We start from the raw sequence: 18,545 nt of genomic DNA, 5'->3' as shown, positions 1-18,545 counted from the left end.
GTTGGTTTCATAAATTAACATTTTATAATATAGGGGGACGGCACGGTGGTTCAGCTGGTAAAGCATTGGCCTCACAGTTCTGAAGTCCCAGGTTCAATTCGGACCTGCCTGTGTGGAGTTTGCATGTTCTCCCCGTGCCTGCGTGGGTTTCCTCCGGGCACTCCAGTTTCCTTTGGACACTCTAAATTGCTCCTAGGTGTGATTATAAGTGTGGCTGTTTGTCTCTATGTGCCCTGCAATTGGCTGGCAACCAGTTCAGGGTGTACCCTGCCTCCTGCCCATTGACACCTGGGATAGGCTCCAGCACTCCTCACGACCCTCGTGAGGATAAGCGGCAAAGAAAAATGGATGGATAATACAGGCTACGCAAACCTGCACAGCCCTCTTCAGCACACTACGGGTAAATATTATTCAGTTGCATGAATCAGATCATTATATCTAACTGTATATCATAATGAAATATAGCATATAATGGTAATGAATCCTTTCTTTTATCCGTATCTTCGTTGCCATAGTAGCAGTTAACATGGTGGGAAAGGGAGTCAACAAAGAGGCCCTGCCAAATAGAAGGTTTCCTCTAAGGAAGGTTGATGCTGTCCAGAGCAGGTAGGCCAGTTCCTGTCTGTCTGATTGTAAGTGCTTCATCTTTTTCCCCGGTAGCATCCTTAAGTAAATAATGCATGTGTGTACTAAAGATATTGGACAGCTATACCACTCGGCTGCACTAAGAGGAGTGATTGTGCACATATCGCCTGCAGCACACGCTTTTTCATTTTCATCCATTGGTGATTTGCATCTTCGGTAATGTGCATTTTCTTTGGCTGTATCACAACCTCGGGGTAGTTTATGATAATGGGATATAAACATCATATAGATTAAGAGCAATTGGTCTCTCTGAACTGTTGCCCCCCTAACTCAACCCAAGAGAAAGACTTGTAGTCTGAGCAGTATTTTTTCTTCTTATTTTCCAAGGTCAGAGGCTTCTTCACGTCTCATCTCTTTTGTTTCTAGCCCTGACCATGAGATTTGAGCACGTCCAATGACTGGCTGGCTGGTGGCTCCAGGCAGAGCCAGCATTCTCCCTCTAGTGGTGGCGGACCCCGACAGCACATCAGCCCATCCCAAATGATCTGTTACCTATTAAATCTAGGATGGGGGGGCTGCAGGGTAGCTCAAGCACAAATCCTCCTGAGGTGTTGGTTTGGGTATCAAAATCAATCTATGAAGATATACTTTACCAAAGAATACATAATTTCAGACCACATTTCACTTGATGTAATATGCAATGAAGTACCAACCCACTTGAATTTTTTTTTTTTTGGGGGGGGGGGTTTCAAACATGGATTTCCCAAGCGCGAATTAGCAGTATGCCAAAAATTATCGCCAGGTTCTTGATCCGCAAACCTACCACCGGCCCCCCTTTGTAAAACAAATACAGTACAAGTTGTACCATTAGGTGGCTGTAATTACACTACCATTACTATGACATGCGATATCCCCACACATGTAAAGTTAAACAGAACAGATACCTGGTATGCCGTGCAGTTGATCAAGTAAACACCTTTGCGCTACTATCTGAAGAAATATGATAGTTGCAATTATATATGAAACAATATTTGTTTTCGGCATCCATTCCAGAGATCTCGAAAACATTGATCCACTTACATCACCAGCATATTAAAGTTTCAAAAGAATTGCAGGGCTGTTTTGCGTTGTTCCAATTACATACGAGACCAAATAAAATACATTATTTTTCCCACGAAACATATGCAAAGTAAGAATCAATTTCCATGACATTTCATAACGACATCGGATGTACGAAATGAGACATTTACAAACAAGAACTTGATATCATGAGACTGGTGAAGATTAGGGTTTTTTTTTCAACACCTTTTCAGCGTCAATAGTTTAATTTCCCAATGTGTATGAGCCAACATTCTTGACAAATAATATTCAATATTTAGAACAATACAGCAAGTAAATACAAAGGCCTTTTTTGCAGAGACCGACATACGAAGAGCTAAGACAACCTAACATCTTTTTCCAGTAAATTTAAATACCATTAAATAAATCTTGCAGAGCGCTCAGTACCCATGCATAAATAACTGTATACAATCATGTGTGACACAGTGCGCACTTTAGCCCTAATGCGAGCCATTTTAGCAAGTTAAATGGGAAATCAGTCATCCTAAAGTGCAAATGGGTGCACATGAATATTAACAACTTGCATGACTCTGAAAGGAATCAAGTCAGACAAAAATAATTACATTCCCTTTTACCTTTAAAGTGGAGACAAATTTTATCCATTGAAGTGTCCTTCACACAGCAAACTAGAATGACATTAACATTTCATTATGTTATCTTCTGAACAATTGTGCCCTTTCACATGATTTAAGAAGTACCGATTTGTACATATGCCCTTACACCAGATAAAATAAATGAGCAATTACCCTTTCTCAAATGGCTTCAATGTCACCCTACAGACATTGTCAGATGCTGACACTTAAAATTGAACAAAAACCTGGCCTCAAGTGTTAGACTTTGGAAAATGTCCTTTGATATAAACCAGTAACCCGTACGGCTTATTTACTGCATAAAATTCACCAACCTGCATGCAGTACTTTAAAAACAAATAGTAAGAAATGCCTCATTGCTCAGTCCATTGGTGTGCAGTTTTTTTACAGTTCATACATATTGATGAAAAACTGGTTGGTTACAGGCTCGTCCTTGCACGTGCAACCATCATGGAGCTTGTCTTTTTATCCAAGGGAGGACAAGAACAAAGGAGGGGGATGCAGTGGGGGGGGGGGGGGAGTCAAACAGAGTATAAAGTAACAGCCTTTACCGTAAAAGTAGCAAAAGGCATGCATGCAGACAATCAGTACACTATATACACAGTCAGGTCTTGGTCTTTTGGTGTCTACTCTACTGCTAGCAATATTTAAAACACACTATATCATTAAGAGCAACCAAAAACAAATATCCCAATACCTACTTGAAAGTAAAAAAAGCAATTCAAGTAAAGAGTGTTATTAGTTCACCGTTTAAGCAATAGCTGTTTACTGGCATAACAAATCTCAGAGGAAAAATGAATTATTCACACAGAACAAAAGTCAAAGGAGGTAATTTGGCTTGAGTCTGTGCGGAAAGTGCTACTCTAACAGCATGATTAGAAATGCAAAATTCAAACACTGGGAGACAGGGGACAGAGTGGTTCAAGGTCAGCCAGTTCTCTGCACAGGCGTCATCATTCTGCCTGCTGGGACTCTGCAAAAAGGTGTGCAGCTGCTGTGAGGTGGAAATGTGATGAAAATATGGTACATTTGACTGAATGAAAAATTGTGCTGTAAAAACAACATCTTATGTCTATGTGGAAAGCGAAGCTATTGCCTTATGAATTTATGTTCACTTAAAATCAGTTATCCAGACGAATATATTCATATGAGATATCTAACCCACTCCTCCGCCTCCTCACCAATCACAGCAGCAGAGGAAGGAGCATGACGATCCCTCAGGACTGCGGAACTTCCCAGAGCTAGGTGTGTCTGTGCACTCAGCGATGAAAGTGTGAAGATCTGTGATGCGTACCTGTTCCTGTGTTTGGGCCTGTCCAAGATAACAAAACACTATATATCCTCTGAAAGATATTTTAAAGCTATTCTTTACATCTAGGAAATGAACTAACTGTACCATAATGGTGTCATAGGCTCCAGTGATGAGTGCGATGAAGAGCGACAGAACCATATAGATGAAGAGGGAGATGAAGGTGTAAAGGTAGACCTGGCTGAAGATCCACACAAGGGTTCCAGTCTGCTCCATCTCAGCGAACGTCACAAACATGTCATCGCCGTTGATCAGAGAAAAGAGGCACTCTGACACCATGGGCAGGGAGCGAAACTGTTCACGTGGAGGGAAGTTCATAAAAAGACATGCACTCTTGTCAGTAAAAGCACTTCTGCGGTGGTGATTGCAGACAGATATAAGGAAATGAAAATCTAAACAGCCTTCTGTCATCAAACAGACATGATGTAGCATGTGATACATACAGGATGGCAAAATTGACTTGTCTCACTGTCTCATCGGTGAATCTGAATCTCAATGGCCCAAAGTAATTTTTGTTGCGGGCCATATTTCCGTCACAGAGCCATTATGACTGTGAAACCAAACAAATTTTAAACCGCCTCATCATATATACACATGAAATTAATGAACTATTTTTGGAATCAGAAATCAAAGGAAATTTCAAATATTATTCTTTGGTAACACAATCAAATGGTTGCAATACCTCAGCGTTATCATTAATGATATGACAATTTAAAATGTTGGAACAGATTTTAACGAACATCATGGAAGTTGATACACATGATTTGCCTTCGCGGGCCACATAAAATCAGGTGGCGGGCTTGATCTGGCCCACGGGCCATGAGTTTGACTAAAGAAAGTAAAATAAAGCTTGTTTACTGTAATGGTAGAAGAGGCAATGGGGGAGCCCCATGTCCATGCATTAGGTGGAGCAAATACTGTTACCCTGGGTACTGGGAACTCATGTTACACCAATGGTTGTATAAAAGGCATTGCTATAAACTGACAGTCCCTTCCTGTACCTCCAGTACATCCATGCCAGCTAAACTAAAATGTTGCTTTCTTTATAGCTGTCTTTGGACAAAAGTTAAATACATTTTGATCATTCATTTGTATAAGCATGACTCAAACAATGAGTAAACATTGAATACTGCCATATTTGGTGACTCTGTGGTGACATCTTGTGTTAAAAAAACATTTTGGACCTTTGAAGTTCCTACGATTGCTTTGTCACAGCCTCCCTTCGCCATTCACCCGAAGCAGAAGAAAGCGCTCAGTCCCATTTTGCCAAAAGCAGAAGTACAGTCCGCTGCACAAACATTGTGTTTTACAAGACTTTCTTCAAGAAAGAGCATTTTTGCAAGCCATTTCAAATCAGACTAGAAAACACATTGTGAGCCAATTGTGGTGAAATTAAAAAAAAAAAAATGTATGTTTTGGTCACAGCCAATTCCCTAATACTTCATTGAAGTCAAAGCATAATACTTACTACTGTACCAAGGTTTCCTCCTAAATGATCCCTGTATTTCCCGACCTTTTTGATTTGTTTGTGCATTGTGTTTTGATCTGATTTGGTTTTGTTCTGTGTTCCTGTATCCTATTTGTGCCTTCCCTATCTAGTTGTCACGCAGCCGGTTGGTGTACTACTTTTCTACTATAACCAATAAAATGAATACAGGATGACATTCATGCTATATGCAGATTCTGTGATAAACTTAACACCTGTAACAAAATATCCACCCATCCATCAATGTTCTATAGCGATTGTGGTCAATTGGATCATGGGTAACTGGAGCCTATCCTCATTGAGTTAAAGGTCTAATTCAGAGGAAATATATTTTATTTGTCTGTCATACAAATGAAGATAAAATTTCATTAAAAAAATATTAGAAAAATTCCCAACATAACAGAAATGAAATAAATTAGCGCCGAAGTGCAGATTTTCTTTGTAATCTGAATGCCTCCGATGTCTGTTTCAAACCGAGGCTCTGTTGAAGCTGCTTCCGTGTAACGTCACTCCAAGACAACCCGAGTAAAGAAATGGCTTTCTATATAGACAATCATAAACCCTGCGAGTGGGATCTCGAAGAGATAGACAGCAGTGATGAAGACGTTTTCTATGGAATGCTCTGTGGAAGAGATAGAAACTGAAGAGGAGGAATTTTCGTATTCTTCCCATGTTCGAAAAACATCCCATGCCGGTGTAATTCAACCATATACTGTATGTTCGAACCGTTGTTGACGAATGCAACACAAGGAGGGGATTCGGTGAGACCTGACGAAGTTGACGTGGAACTTCGCACTCAAAACCCAGACTGATAAGTGCCTCAAGAAATCTACGTACACCTTGTTGACGAAATAATCTAATTCAAACACGTTTCAACGTCTGATGCTGCTTGGACACGACAGTGAGTCGTTTGTTGTTGTTGTACTAACGACTGAGTCGGCGAAAAACAAAAATCGAAACCTTCAGTATCGTTCGGCGTTTAAAGATTTAGCCCGTAGTTTAAATAATGCACCTAACACTTGAGAGCACACACTGCCGTAGTCAAATTTCAGGAAGACCTCAGCGTCAACAGTACATTAACTTTATACAGTGTCCAAATTTCGTTACCACCTATACATCACATGGATACGGATATTAGCTGACATATATATCTGTATCAGTATTGTACTTACATTTAAAACGAGGTACTGTAGATACTAGTGAGTACTAAACAATTGAACACATACGTACTTACTTGCTAGCGAAGCCAAGTGAACCCTGCACCGGGTTTTCAAAGCAGTGCTTGGAACATATTACTGTCCACTTTGATTTGTAAGTCCAATGCGCCCGCTTTGTCTTTACAAACCTGGTCCATAACCTGCCCATCTGTTCATCTTTCGGCCATTCATGTAAGCTGACTCTGTCGGCGTTTGACGCAGAACAGCTGTATGCAACACCCTTCCTCACCAACTTTGCTAGTTAGCTCTGGCTAAATGTTGTCTTACTGTGACTTCACATTACGGGGAGTGCCGGAACTTGCCATGAATATACTGTGACATTTTGAACAAAATCTTGAGACTGACTTTGATGCCAATTTATTTCATTTCTGTTGTGTTGAAAATTGTTTAAATATTTTTTATGAAATTTTAGCTACATTTGTATGTTAGACAAATAAAATACATTTCCTCTGGATTAGACCTTTAAGTGAATTACCATTGTAAGCTTTTTTGTAGTTGAATAATTCCGTTATTTAGATTTTGACTAAATGTATACACAGATTCCAATTTTATTGAATTACTATTTATTTGGGAGGTTTCTTGAAAGTGGTTTTACGCATAATACCAGGAGAGACAAAAAGAATGTTCACATGCTTAATTAAAGGGCATCTTTTGAGAGTTACACTATCTTGACATGTGCTTCGAGCCAGAATCTCAGGCAGTTGTGTATGTACGTACACTACCTTGGTATGATATGGCCCCAGGACAATCCATCCACAGAAGCAATATCCCAAATATATGGCAGCCGCACAGCAGCAGAAGCGGATCACATTAGGAAAGGCAGCTCTGAGCGTCACGATCAGGATCTGGTTGAAATGTACAAAACGACAAAACAATAAAATTACAGTTTCTGTCGGAAACAAATGAAAAAAAGAGAAATGAGTAATGTCCTTCATGTTTTGTCTGCTGACATGTCTTACATTGTATTTCTGAAAGAAGCTGAGATAGCGAATGACTCCCACCCACACCAGCAGAGTGGACGTTCCTAGCAGGATTGCACACGAATCATATGATGACAAATTCTGCATAAAAATAGACACAATAACTATAAATCAAGACAACAACAACAACAACAAAAACATTCCCAGTAATACAGCTCTATTACCTTGGATTCAATTCCAATCTTGATAAAGCTGCCAATGATGGTAAACATGTCACTGACAATGAGCAGAATATACCAGCCATTGATGAATTCCATTCTGTCTCCCCAGTTTACACCACGGCCAAGTCTTGTCTGGAAAAACTGTGTGTACTCCTGGAAGATTGTTTTTTTAACACTTATGTATACTGTAGTGACTTGCAAAAGTATTCATATACCTGAACTTTTCAACAGTTTCTCATGTTACAACCACAAAAGTTTAAATGGACAGACCAACACAAAGTGGGACATAATTGAAAAGTGGAAAGAAAGGCTTTGCTTTTGGTTTTTTTTTAACAAATGAAAATCAGAAACGTGTGGTGTGGTAATTAGTCCAACTATGTGTAATAATCTCTGTCAATACTAAGGGGTTTGTTGTTTCGGTCTCAAAAATTCGAGCAATAAATAAAGGAGCCCTGACATGTTTGAGACTTTATCTACCGTAATTTGAGAAATTGTGAAATGAACAACGCATCATTCATGCTTCATTTACATTAATGAAGGTGTCTTGACTGAAAAGAAATGTGATATGCCTACTACTTCATGAGTATCCTTGACCATTGTGAATGTTGTGAGGTGTTTCTTCACAAAGGAAACAAACACCACTAGTGTTGTCTTACACATTCTTCTGTTGTTTTGGGTATCATTAATACATTTTGTGTATTTTTTTAATAGCATTGCCTAAGGGGGGACATGTGTTTCCATGTCTTTCTTTGCAGCCTCTATGTGGCAATTATAGAGTGTGAATGATGAAATTAAAACGTTTCAGGACATTTAATAGAGAACAATGGCTCAAACAGCCTGGTAAAGTGTGCAACATTGCCATCCATTGGGCACAAAGAAAACAGCATGTGAGGACTTGCATGTTGAATTTCATATTGTTTTTGCTGTTAATCAAACCAACTATTGTTATCCAATACCTTTTATCTTTGTATCAGCTAACAAAAAAAAATTTTAAAGCTCATTATTATTTCTTCATTAGGTTGTGAATTTAAGACAACATTATTGTGACCAATGGAGTTCCTGCGTCCAAAAAAGTGAGGCAGGGGTCACCAATAATGAAGGCCCCTAAGACCACTTGAGTCATCTGTGGGCCTGTTCTGAAAATAGCTCACTAGCGAGACACCTTTAGTTCTTATGGGGTTTGTTTAAAAAATGAAAAGAAAAAAAAATGGTGTCGTTCAAAAGTCATTATTGTAGCGCATAACCAAACCATAGCTTTTGTGGGGACAAGCTAGCCGGCGTAACTACAATGAGTGGATGATTTACTATAAAATAATTCAAGGAAATTTGTTTTACACTGGCAGCCCTTCCCATTAATCTGTACCAAATTAGTAGCTCTCAGTTTTAAATCTATTATGCCAATTTACTCTACTGTACTTAGTTGTTGTTGTTGTTGTTAAATTTCACAAGTGACGTGTGGGCAGAAACTCCAGAAACACAAATATTTGCAGACATACAAAAAAAATATTATGTTTATGTTTTTCCATTTCATATCCCCACAATATGATGGGACAGAGCACTGGGAGGAGGTAAGATTTGTGTTTTGATTGCTTACGTGTTGCAGAAGAACACCTCTGAGGATGGAGCGTCCACACAACAGCAGGGAAAGCAAACAAACCAGCGCAACTAACACGTCAAAGAACTCTCGGGCGTAGTTATCAGCTGACAGATGATCAGAGGAAGCATAGGGTCAAAGGATATTAACAAAGTATGAAGATGAATAAAGTTATGATTCATTTGCTGGAATCTACGTGCCGGTACTCACCATGCCCAGACACGTTAGGGTCCTTACATTCCTTTATGGAGGCCTGGTTCTGTAAACTGATCTTAATTTTTCCACTGTGAGCTTTGTTATCCATGAGAATCTATTGGCATATACAAGATCCATGTGCAAATGGTCAATCAGGTGAACTTGTATTACATATTGAACACAAATAGAAATGCATATGAGTTGAAGACCACAATGTATCCTACCAGGGATTTGTTTCTGACATTGTACTGTACATGAAAATGTACCATAAAGTTGCTCATTTGGAAAAAAGAGTACCGTTATAGCAAAGGTGTAGCAGTTTGGGATCTCATTATTTATGATGGTCTGAATGTTGATCGCCTTCAGCTGGAAGTCAACCGTTACATTGATCAGCCTGGAGATTAAGGGAGAGATTTGTGGGTCAACTGTAAGCAGTGATGACCTTTGATTGATAAAATCAGATGATAAATTAGCAGCTAACTTGTAAAAATTGAGGGTGAAATTCTTGTAGTCACTGGTTCCATGAGGAGAACCATAGGTGGGTGGATCGAGTCCGATGCAGTCTGGATAAAGGAAGCAGAATAAAGCAACACACAATAAAATAAACAAGAACGTTGGTGTAAACAAGTTGTGTGCAAAAGTCCTACTAAAACTCTCCATGGCAATGTTCTTGTCACTTTCACTCATTGAAAAATGTTTCTCTGCTTGGATCAAGCTTGGTTGATATCATGCCCTTGAGAACCATATACGCCACCGTGATTGGTATGTTCGTCAGCTCCGCAAAAAAAAAAAAATAAAAGTACCATTCATATGAAACTCGAGGGCCCCACTATCATTAAAGTGCCACTGTTACGAAATGCATGATTTTTAGTATATTATTAATGATAAAAAAGGCACCCGGAATGGACCGCCCGTTTTTTCACCACACAAGATGATTTTGACGTATATGGTTTTTTGTCACTCCCGCCATGAAAATCCTCTCGAGGGATTTGTTTTCGACAAGAAGCAGGAAGTGACGTTAGTAGCAGACGCCCACTCAAGCGGTCTCGTATGTTTCTACTAGTTTTACCTGCTGGGAGGTAGGTCTTTGTTCCTTCGTGTTAGCCAAAATGTCGGCTTGTTGAATGCCTGGATATTGTTCAAACACTCGGGAGGATCGATTCAGTCTTCATACTTTTCAAAAAGACCCGGTTTTTCGTGAAAAATGATTTGCAAGGGTGGAAAGGATGAGAGCTTTGTGGGTTCCAAATGGCAGGCAGGTGTGTATACAGCTACTAAAAATGAATAACAGTTTGGAGGGGGCGGGGGACGTAATCCTCTCAGAATGTAACAAAAGATCCGCACATGTAAGTCAGGGGTGCTAAATGTGCCGATGTACCCGTCAGCGCCGAGCACAGCTTCGGACGAGGAGCACAGCTTCGGACGAGCCGGCTCATACATACTGTTTGGGAGTCTGTTGTTAGTTAGAATTGATCCACATATCTTCTAAATATGGCTTCAAACGATGGGGTAATATTGCCTCGGTCACTTAACTCAATTGTGAGATATTCCCTTCTTTGAAATGAGCTTCCGTGCCCCATAGCAGGTTGCAGAGCATGTTTTCAATGGCGAATGTCCCGATGTGATGTAATGAACAGACGAGGCAGGCAATATGGCTACCACTGGGATGTCGAATGAGACTTGCCCAACTTTGCGCGTGGATGACGCACTCTCTGCTCATATTTAGTTTTTTGTATGGACATTGAAGTGAAAATATTATATGTATTTTTTGTTACAATATCTATTTTAGAATGTTTATAGGCATGCCACTTGACCTTTAAACTTTGATGTTAAGGTGGGGGCCACACAACATTGTCTCATTGTCACGGCTACCAGTTTGAGACCCCTGGTTTAGAGGAACCAAATAATATCACATGTGGAAGTGTTTTAACCACACAGCTGAATTTCTTTTTGTACACATCACATGAAGCACGATCCACACTTAGCAACTTCCTTAAAAGTACAAGAGTACAAAATACAGTAAGCATTCTTAATACACTTCATAGGAGTTGTCATGCAAGAATAATCACTTTGTCGAGCGGATGGATTTAAGACAAAATTTTGATTTGAGCAAAGACATAAATTGTAAATTGGTGTACGAGTAAGTCAATGTCCAATGTATGGGTTATGAAAGAACACTTCTTATATTGAATTTGAAGTCTTGCTAAGCCTTTAAAAATGAGGAGACCTCATTGTTGGATTTTATCGAGATGATGCACAAGTGAATTTGGGCATGAGCTTTGTATTCAAGTTGCTTTACATATGGAAAGTGCAGGCAGTGAACAGTCTGAGTTGGAAGAGTGACTTGAAATAATTTTCCCCGATTGAATTCACTTTTACACAGGTAAAATAAGAACAAACTGATGTTTTACAGTATTCTTTGCTGGTATATAAACCGACAGAATGAATGAAACTGGGTTGGACAAAAATGATTAAACAGCTTCCAGTCTGATGGCACAGCAGATGACTGGTCAGCAAATCTGGCTCATAGTTCTGAGGACTGGGGTTCAAATCCGGATCCCGAGTTTGCATGTTCTCCCCATGCCTGTGTGGGTGTTTTCCGGGCACTCCTGTTTTCTCTCACATCCCCAAATCATGCATTGTTGGTTCACTGAAAACTCTTATTGTCCTGTAAGTGTGGGTGCGTGTAAGTTTATATGTTTACATATGCCCTGCGATTGGCTAGTGACCAGTTCAGGGCCTCTTGTCTGAAGATTAATAGGATTTAGTCCAGGGTTCATAGAAGGCTACTTTACAAGTTTAGTCTTAGTCTAGTGATTCTTAGCCATGAATGTGTGTTTTTAACTGTATTTTTTGTTATTATCCTGTTGGAGTACCTGTGACCTGGAACTAGGCCAGGTTCTCTGACAATGGGCTGCCAATTTTGCTCCAAAATGCCCTAATTATCTTAATTTCATTGCACCCTACACAGATTCAAGTTACCCTTTGTCCAGCACTCCCACAATCTAACCATGTGATATGCATGTCACAGTAGTTTTTTTTCCATTTCGTGCTTTCTTCTTATTTATTTTTTTAGGTTATGTGACTTGCTAGAAAGCTGCAGTTTTATCTCGTATGTTCAAAGACCATTCTTAGTTTGGCAAAATTCCTATCCTGTCAGTTTCAAATTATTGGATTTTCTACTATTAGGGTTTTCTCTGTAATGGAAGGGTCCCAAATATTGTCTGTGGCTCGTGTAGAAAGAAAATAATTACCATGACCGCTTTGCTATCAGACAAAATGAGTATTTATAGTATACAGTGAAAAAAAGAAGTATTTGAACACCCTGCTAAATTGCAAGTTCTCCCACTTAGAAATCATGCAGGGGTTTGAGATTTTCATCGTCGGTGCACGTTCACTGTGAGAGAGATAATCTAAAAAGAAAAATCCAGAAATCACAATGTCTGATTTTTTTTTACGATTTATTTGTGTGATACGGCTACAAATAAGTCTTTGAACACCTGAGAAAACCAATGTTAATGTTTGGTACAGTAGACTTTGTTTGCAATTACAGCAATTACACCTTTCCTGGAGTTGTTCACCAGGTTTGCACACACTGCAGGAGGGATTTTGGCCGACTCCTTCACACAGATCTTCTCTAGTTTAGACACGTTTCTAGGCTGTCGCTGAGAAACAAGGAGTTTCAGCTCCCTCCAAATATTTTCTATTGGGTTTAGGTCTGGAGACTGGCTAGGCTGCACCAGAACCTTGATATGCTTCTTACGGAGCCACTCTTTGGTTTTCCTGGCTGTGTGCTTTGGGTCATTGTCATGTTGAAAGACCCAGCCACGACACATCTTCAATGCTCTGACTGAGGAAAAAAGGTTGTTCCCCAAAATCTCACAATAGACAGGTGTTCAAATACTTATTTGCAGCTGTATCACGCAAATAAATTGCTAAAACAAAAATTATACATTTTGATTTCTGGATTTTTCTTTCTAGATATGACTTCTGAGTGGGAGAAGTTGCAATATAGGAGGGTGTTCGAATACTTATTTTCTTCACTGTATATACACACTGCATATATTAATAAAATGTAAAAAAATTAGGAAGATGAAGGCCATCCTACCAGTGACAACGTGAGGATCGATGTCAAAAGTATCATTGACAGGGATGATGGTCCCCCTCCGGTAGTACCTCTGGCACAGTGAGAGTGCACTTCCATTGACTCCGACACCTTGTACATAGGCGTATTGTCCCAGTGAGATTTGAGGTAGAGCTAGGTACTGACAGGGAAATGAAGATTGGCAATTAGTTTCTATGGCACACCTACTCAAAGAAAGAATATGAGAACTGGCAATTTGTTATGGCAAACTTAATAAAAGAAAGAATGATCACTTGATTAATCTAAATGCTTTGTGAAACTAAACTGCTTTCTGAATAGCAATGCTATATTTTAAAAGTAGCTTTTTTTGGGGGGTCGGGGGGACATTTAAATGGAATGACTGAAACAATGCAGTGATTCTATCTTCCTATGCTACCTGATCAATGGCAAATATGATGTGGCTGTGCAGTTCTTTCTGAGTATGAACAGCCTGAGGCGCATCGTCCTGGTAATCCTTCAGGAAGAGATGTTTGAATGCTGCCGTGTTTTCCTCTTTAAATGTCACAACCATCTGGTTGCTCAGCCCAAACAGTACCAACTGAGGAGCAGGGAGAACAAAGAAAGTAAAATACTTTGCAAAAGATGATCATTTAAAAAGTACAGTCCTATATACATATGTACAGCAAGTCCAACATTCAAAATGTATGTATTGTCGTTGGTTTGTTTTTTTCATTTCAATATTTTATGATGGAAGAATTGAATGTTAAATGCAATACGTAGACCAGATTTGCTTTGAGATGACTAACAGTATGATTAGAAATTACCACTACTTCAAAATTGCCAAGAATAAACACGGTTGTAAAAATGGTTTGGAACTTCACAATAATAAATATTATTTATTATTGTTAACTTAAAGGTCAGTTACATTTATCCATACATACATCCCTTTTCTGAGCCACTTATCCTCACAAGGGTCACGGGATGCTGGAGCCTATCCCAGGTGTCAACGGGCAGGATGGAGGGTATACCCTGAACTGGTTGCCAGCGAATTGCAGGGCACATGGAGACATACAACAGTCATAATCACAATCGCACCAAAGAGCAACTTAGAATCTCCAATTAATGCATATTTTTGGGATGTGGGAGGAAACCAGAGTGCTCGAAAGACACCCACACAGGCACAGGGAGAACATGCAAACTCCACACAGGCGGGGCCGGGATTTGAACCCGAGTCCTCTGAACTGTGAGCCACATGTGTGAAGCAGCGTTCCTCCACACTGGAAGCTGTTTAATCATTTTTGACAAGGCCAGTTGCATTCAGTTTCAGTTGTGTCACCATGTCGCTCAGTTATATTTATACATAAGTAAAAATGTTTTTGTACATGGACAGGATGAGAGCAGTTTTTCCTTTGACAAAAATTACTTGAGTAATTTAAGTTTGTAATTTTCTCAAGTATATTTTAGCCAACCATTTACAGTATGCAGTATTTCATATAGGTGGCATGGTGGATCAGCTTCTAAAGTCTTGACCACACAGTTCTGAGGACCAGGGTTCGATCCCCGCCCCGCCTTTCTGGAGTTTGTATATTCTCCCCGTGCTTGCATGGGTTTTATCCGGGCACTCCAGTTTCCTCCCACATCCCAAAAACATGCAACATTAATTGGACACTCTAAGTTCCCCCTCGGTCTGATTGTGAGTTTGGCTGTTTGTCTCCATGTGCCCTGCGATTGGCTGGCAACCAGTTCAGGGTGTACCCTCCCTCTTTCCCGATGACAGCTGGGATAGGCTCCAGCACTCCCCACGACCCTCATGAGGATCACGGCAAAGAAAATGGATATACGGAAGTATCTCATACTTCAGGTTTAAGAGGTTCTAAATAGGGATGCACTGATCTCAGTCCTGACACTGAACCTCTGCCCTTGTACTCTTACTCAAGAAAAATAAATTCTTTACATGTACCTGCACCGTAACAATGATGATTTTGAGCAACTGCAGACCTAACTTGAATGGTTTGCGTCCCTTGGCGTGATACTTGTCACAGGGGCTCATGAAGAAGTATTTTAGTTTTCTTCTCAGGGCCTCTTCCTCCTCTTCCTCCTGTTGCCGGTGGAGATCAGAGCCCATAGCTCCATCCCCAAGAAGGTCTTGAGACCCATAGCTGAGACCCATGGAAGAGAGTAGTCTGTCCTTCTCTGCGACAGAAGAAAAAGATAATTATGCTCAGATATATGCATATTATTACATCAATAAATAGTGATTAGCTCATTAGCTACAAGAGAGTCTCCATTTGTTGATCATAATATTGTTGGTTGTCATAATATTGGTGTTGTAGATCACAGAGCATAGCCACCCCACTTCCTCCCGGGGCTGTAAGCAATATATGGAAATGAAATGACGTTGATCATCGCCACATCCTTATTTTTTTGTCCTCTTCCTTATACCTCACGTTTTATGATATGTTTCAAATGTAAAATGGGTAGCTTGATTCAATAAAGTTTGGGAAATACAAACTTACAAAACAACTGGCTGGCTGACATCATCAGTTCAAATATGACTTTAAAAACTGCAGATAATGTAATCAGGTGATATAAATATGATTAATAATTGGTTGCATTCCATTTAACTTGGGACTCCAGTCTTGGGGAACGGCACTCGCTCATTCAGTGCCAATGCATAACAATACACATAGCTGACATAAAGAGTCACTTTAAATTGCTCTAAATTGCTTGAAGATTCTCCATCATTTGCACAATAGCATTATATCAACATAACCTCACTACTGGTACACTTTCATTGCTCATACTTGTGTCTTTTTATGTCCTAAATGTGTGCCATAGTGGCTGTTTGCTCAAACAACAAATTCCTTGTGAGTCTTGTAACATACTTGGACAATAAAGCTCCTTTTCATACACAGTGCAATTAAAAGACATGTACAGCTGAGTCTATTCAATTCTTACAGATTTTTTTTGTACTTTCCCAGAAAGTCCGATCTGACTGAGTCAAATCAGGTTGGTCATTTAATTCTAATCTACAGGATTAAATTACAATGTCATATTGGGCTGACGTCATCCATCCGACGTTCACCTATATTGTCTTATGGGTTGACATCTCAAACTCAATTTATGAGGGAATAATACTTATTGCGTATTTTCTCTACGATTTCTTACTATACCGTCGATACTGTTATCCACTTGGGGTTAATTTTGTGAACCTGTGATTGTATTGTGCTATTATTATGGGTCATTAACTTGGCCTAAAATGTAGGTTACGCCCCTTGAAAGTTGCTTGTTCAGTTCTTGTCGATGTTCTGACTTCTTTCTGCTTCCTTCTGAGTTTATGAAATAACATGTACATTAAACAGTAATTCAATATTAAGCTTCCTTTATTCAATTGAGTGCCTGCCATCTGTGGGTTTTCGTGTTTCACAAATTTCTTGCAGTCATCTAGGTCTCCTCAGGTGGTAAAAAACATGTATTATTTCACAATACAGTACGAAAGTGCAAACATTTGCAATTCGTTTTGAACGTTTCCCTCGAGAGAAACAGCTCGATTCTTGATCCTACTGTACCTTACACCAGTGATTTCCAACCTACATAGAGCCAAGCCACATATTTTAAAATTGAGAGATCCCACGACACACAAAAGTAAATGTCACCAAAAATGGATCGATTAATTACTGTATGTACTTCATGCCATCTAATAGAAGAGGATTTTTTTTGTTCTGTCTGTCATTGTGCCTCACTTGGATAAATAGAATAATAAAGTTACATTATTTCTTAAAAATAAATGTTTTTTTTTTTTTTTTTTAGCAATTACAGAAAATTGGATAACTTCCCACGGCACACTAATGTACCCAGGGACACTGTTAGGGAATCATTGCCTTACACCACTGAATACATTCTAAGAAATGATTGGGTTTAACCATGTAAATAATTACTTGATTGACGAAGAGCAATACGTTGTTAAATGTAATTTCATTTTAGAAAGGACATATATCCCACCGCCACCAGTGAATAATAATAATAGAAGAGGAGGTTTGAAACAAACCTGTGGAAAGGTCCTGAACGCACCTCGGGGATGCCATTGGGGATGTTTAGACGGTTACGGGAGAGACAAAAAGCTGGATATTACCTCACTAACTTGGCCGGTATGATGATCATTTTCCCTTTTTTTGTTGTTGTTTTGGGTTCTCACTTAATAAAAAATAAATAAAAATAAAAATAAATTCTGCGGCTGGACGTCGCAGTGCACCAACGAGTCACCGTGGTAGAAGAAACATAGCTTGGCTTCCTGAATGCCACGTGACTTTGTCATGTGACTGCTGTCAACAACATTGGGCAGTGACGTAACACGATGGAAAATATTGCCACTACACTGTACAGTGTATTTTTTTAACTATTAACTATGTTAAGAAGAAGTTCTCCACTGGCCATAAGCAGTGTCTGATTAACCAGTTAAAACTTTTAAAATGGAAAATAAAACTCCCGTTTACATCTTAACACCCACCCTGGAGAAGTCAAAAATCAGCGAGATACCATTTCAAAAAATATTTGATACAGTTTTAACGTTCCGACACAACGCATAAAGGCATGTCAAAACATCATTAAAACACAAACCTAAATTAATGTCTTGGATTGCCCTCTTGAAATGTATTGGCATCACCTTAAAAAGGGCGTTCGTGCTCCAAAACCCTCAATTTTTAAATTGCCAAGGATGCAGTTGAGTTGAAATTAAACAACTCTGCAAGGAAGAGTGGGCCAAAACGTCTCCACAGAGATGTGAAAGCCTCATTGCCAGTAATACAAAAATGCTTTATTTCAGTGTCCGTTAAGACTGGCCCAACCAGTTAGTAGGTTCAGGGAGCAGTTACTTTTTTCACATAGGGTCAGGTAATTGTTTCTTTCCCCGTTAATAAATTAAATCATTTAAAAAAAAACATTTTAAAGTTGTATTTATTTGACTTAAATTTGTGTGATGAAAATAAAAATTGGGGAAATGACAAAAAAAAAAAGTAAGAATTTGAGAAAGGGGCTGAAACTTTTTCACGGCACTGTACAGCGATACATGTGTACTCTATGTGCTCAGAAACTAAGAATAAAAAAATATGCAATATCTAATTTCAGTATTGAACATGTTTTCAGACTTTCTCAAGATGATTTGGTTTTCATTTATAATGAATATCACTAACAAAATATTTAATTGTATCGTGAATCTGAGTTTGAAA

The 18,545-nt window shown here is 39.2% G+C and overlaps 1 protein-coding gene across 5 annotated transcripts; it reads right to left on the bottom strand.

Moving 5' to 3' along the window:
- Positions 1-1,863: 1,863 nt before the first annotated feature.
- Positions 1,864-17,658, bottom strand: LOC133514931 (mucolipin-1-like). 5 transcript variants are annotated; one of them, XM_061847041.1, is made up of 14 exons: positions 17,369-17,651; positions 15,281-15,513; positions 13,757-13,918; positions 13,345-13,501; positions 9,718-9,799; positions 9,534-9,630; positions 9,252-9,351; positions 9,042-9,148; positions 7,451-7,600; positions 7,266-7,367; positions 7,029-7,151; positions 3,691-3,897; positions 3,476-3,606; positions 1,864-3,288 (listed from the first exon to the last, which is right to left on the bottom strand). In XM_061847041.1, exons 1-14 carry the CDS (start codon positions 17,403-17,405, stop codon positions 3,222-3,224), a joined length of 1,755 nt encoding a protein of 584 aa, XP_061703025.1. In that variant the 5' UTR covers positions 17,406-17,651; the 3' UTR covers positions 1,864-3,221. The 5 variants fall into 5 exon arrangements, with proteins under 5 accessions (XP_061703025.1, XP_061703022.1, XP_061703023.1 ...); XM_061847038.1 differs by having other exon boundaries at positions 7,029-7,367; positions 17,369-17,658; XM_061847039.1 differs by having other exon boundaries at positions 7,029-7,367; positions 17,453-17,658.
- Between the last annotated feature and the right edge of the window lie 887 nt (positions 17,659-18,545).

This window comes from Syngnathoides biaculeatus, chromosome 16 (assembly GCF_019802595.1).
Source record: "Syngnathoides biaculeatus isolate LvHL_M chromosome 16, ASM1980259v1, whole genome shotgun sequence".
Classification (NCBI taxonomy): domain Eukaryota; kingdom Metazoa; phylum Chordata; class Actinopteri; order Syngnathiformes; family Syngnathidae; genus Syngnathoides; species Syngnathoides biaculeatus.
The sequence above is the reverse complement of the archived record's forward strand: the minus strand, read 5'-3'. Positions and strand labels throughout refer to the sequence as shown.

Excerpts from the sequence above, each read along its gene's own strand:
- LOC133514931 (XM_061847038.1), bottom strand. The coding sequence starts at position 17,405 with ATGGCATCCCCGAGGTGCGTTCAGGACCTTTCCACAG. Across the intron at positions 13,502-13,756 it reads TCATATTTGCCATTGATCAG|TACCTAGCTCTACCTCAAAT; the intron begins GTAGCATAGGAA and ends TTTCCCTGTCAG. Across the intron at positions 7,601-9,041 it reads GAGGTGTTCTTCTGCAACAC|GAGTACACACAGTTTTTCCA; the intron begins GTAAGCAATCAA and ends ACAATCTTCCAG.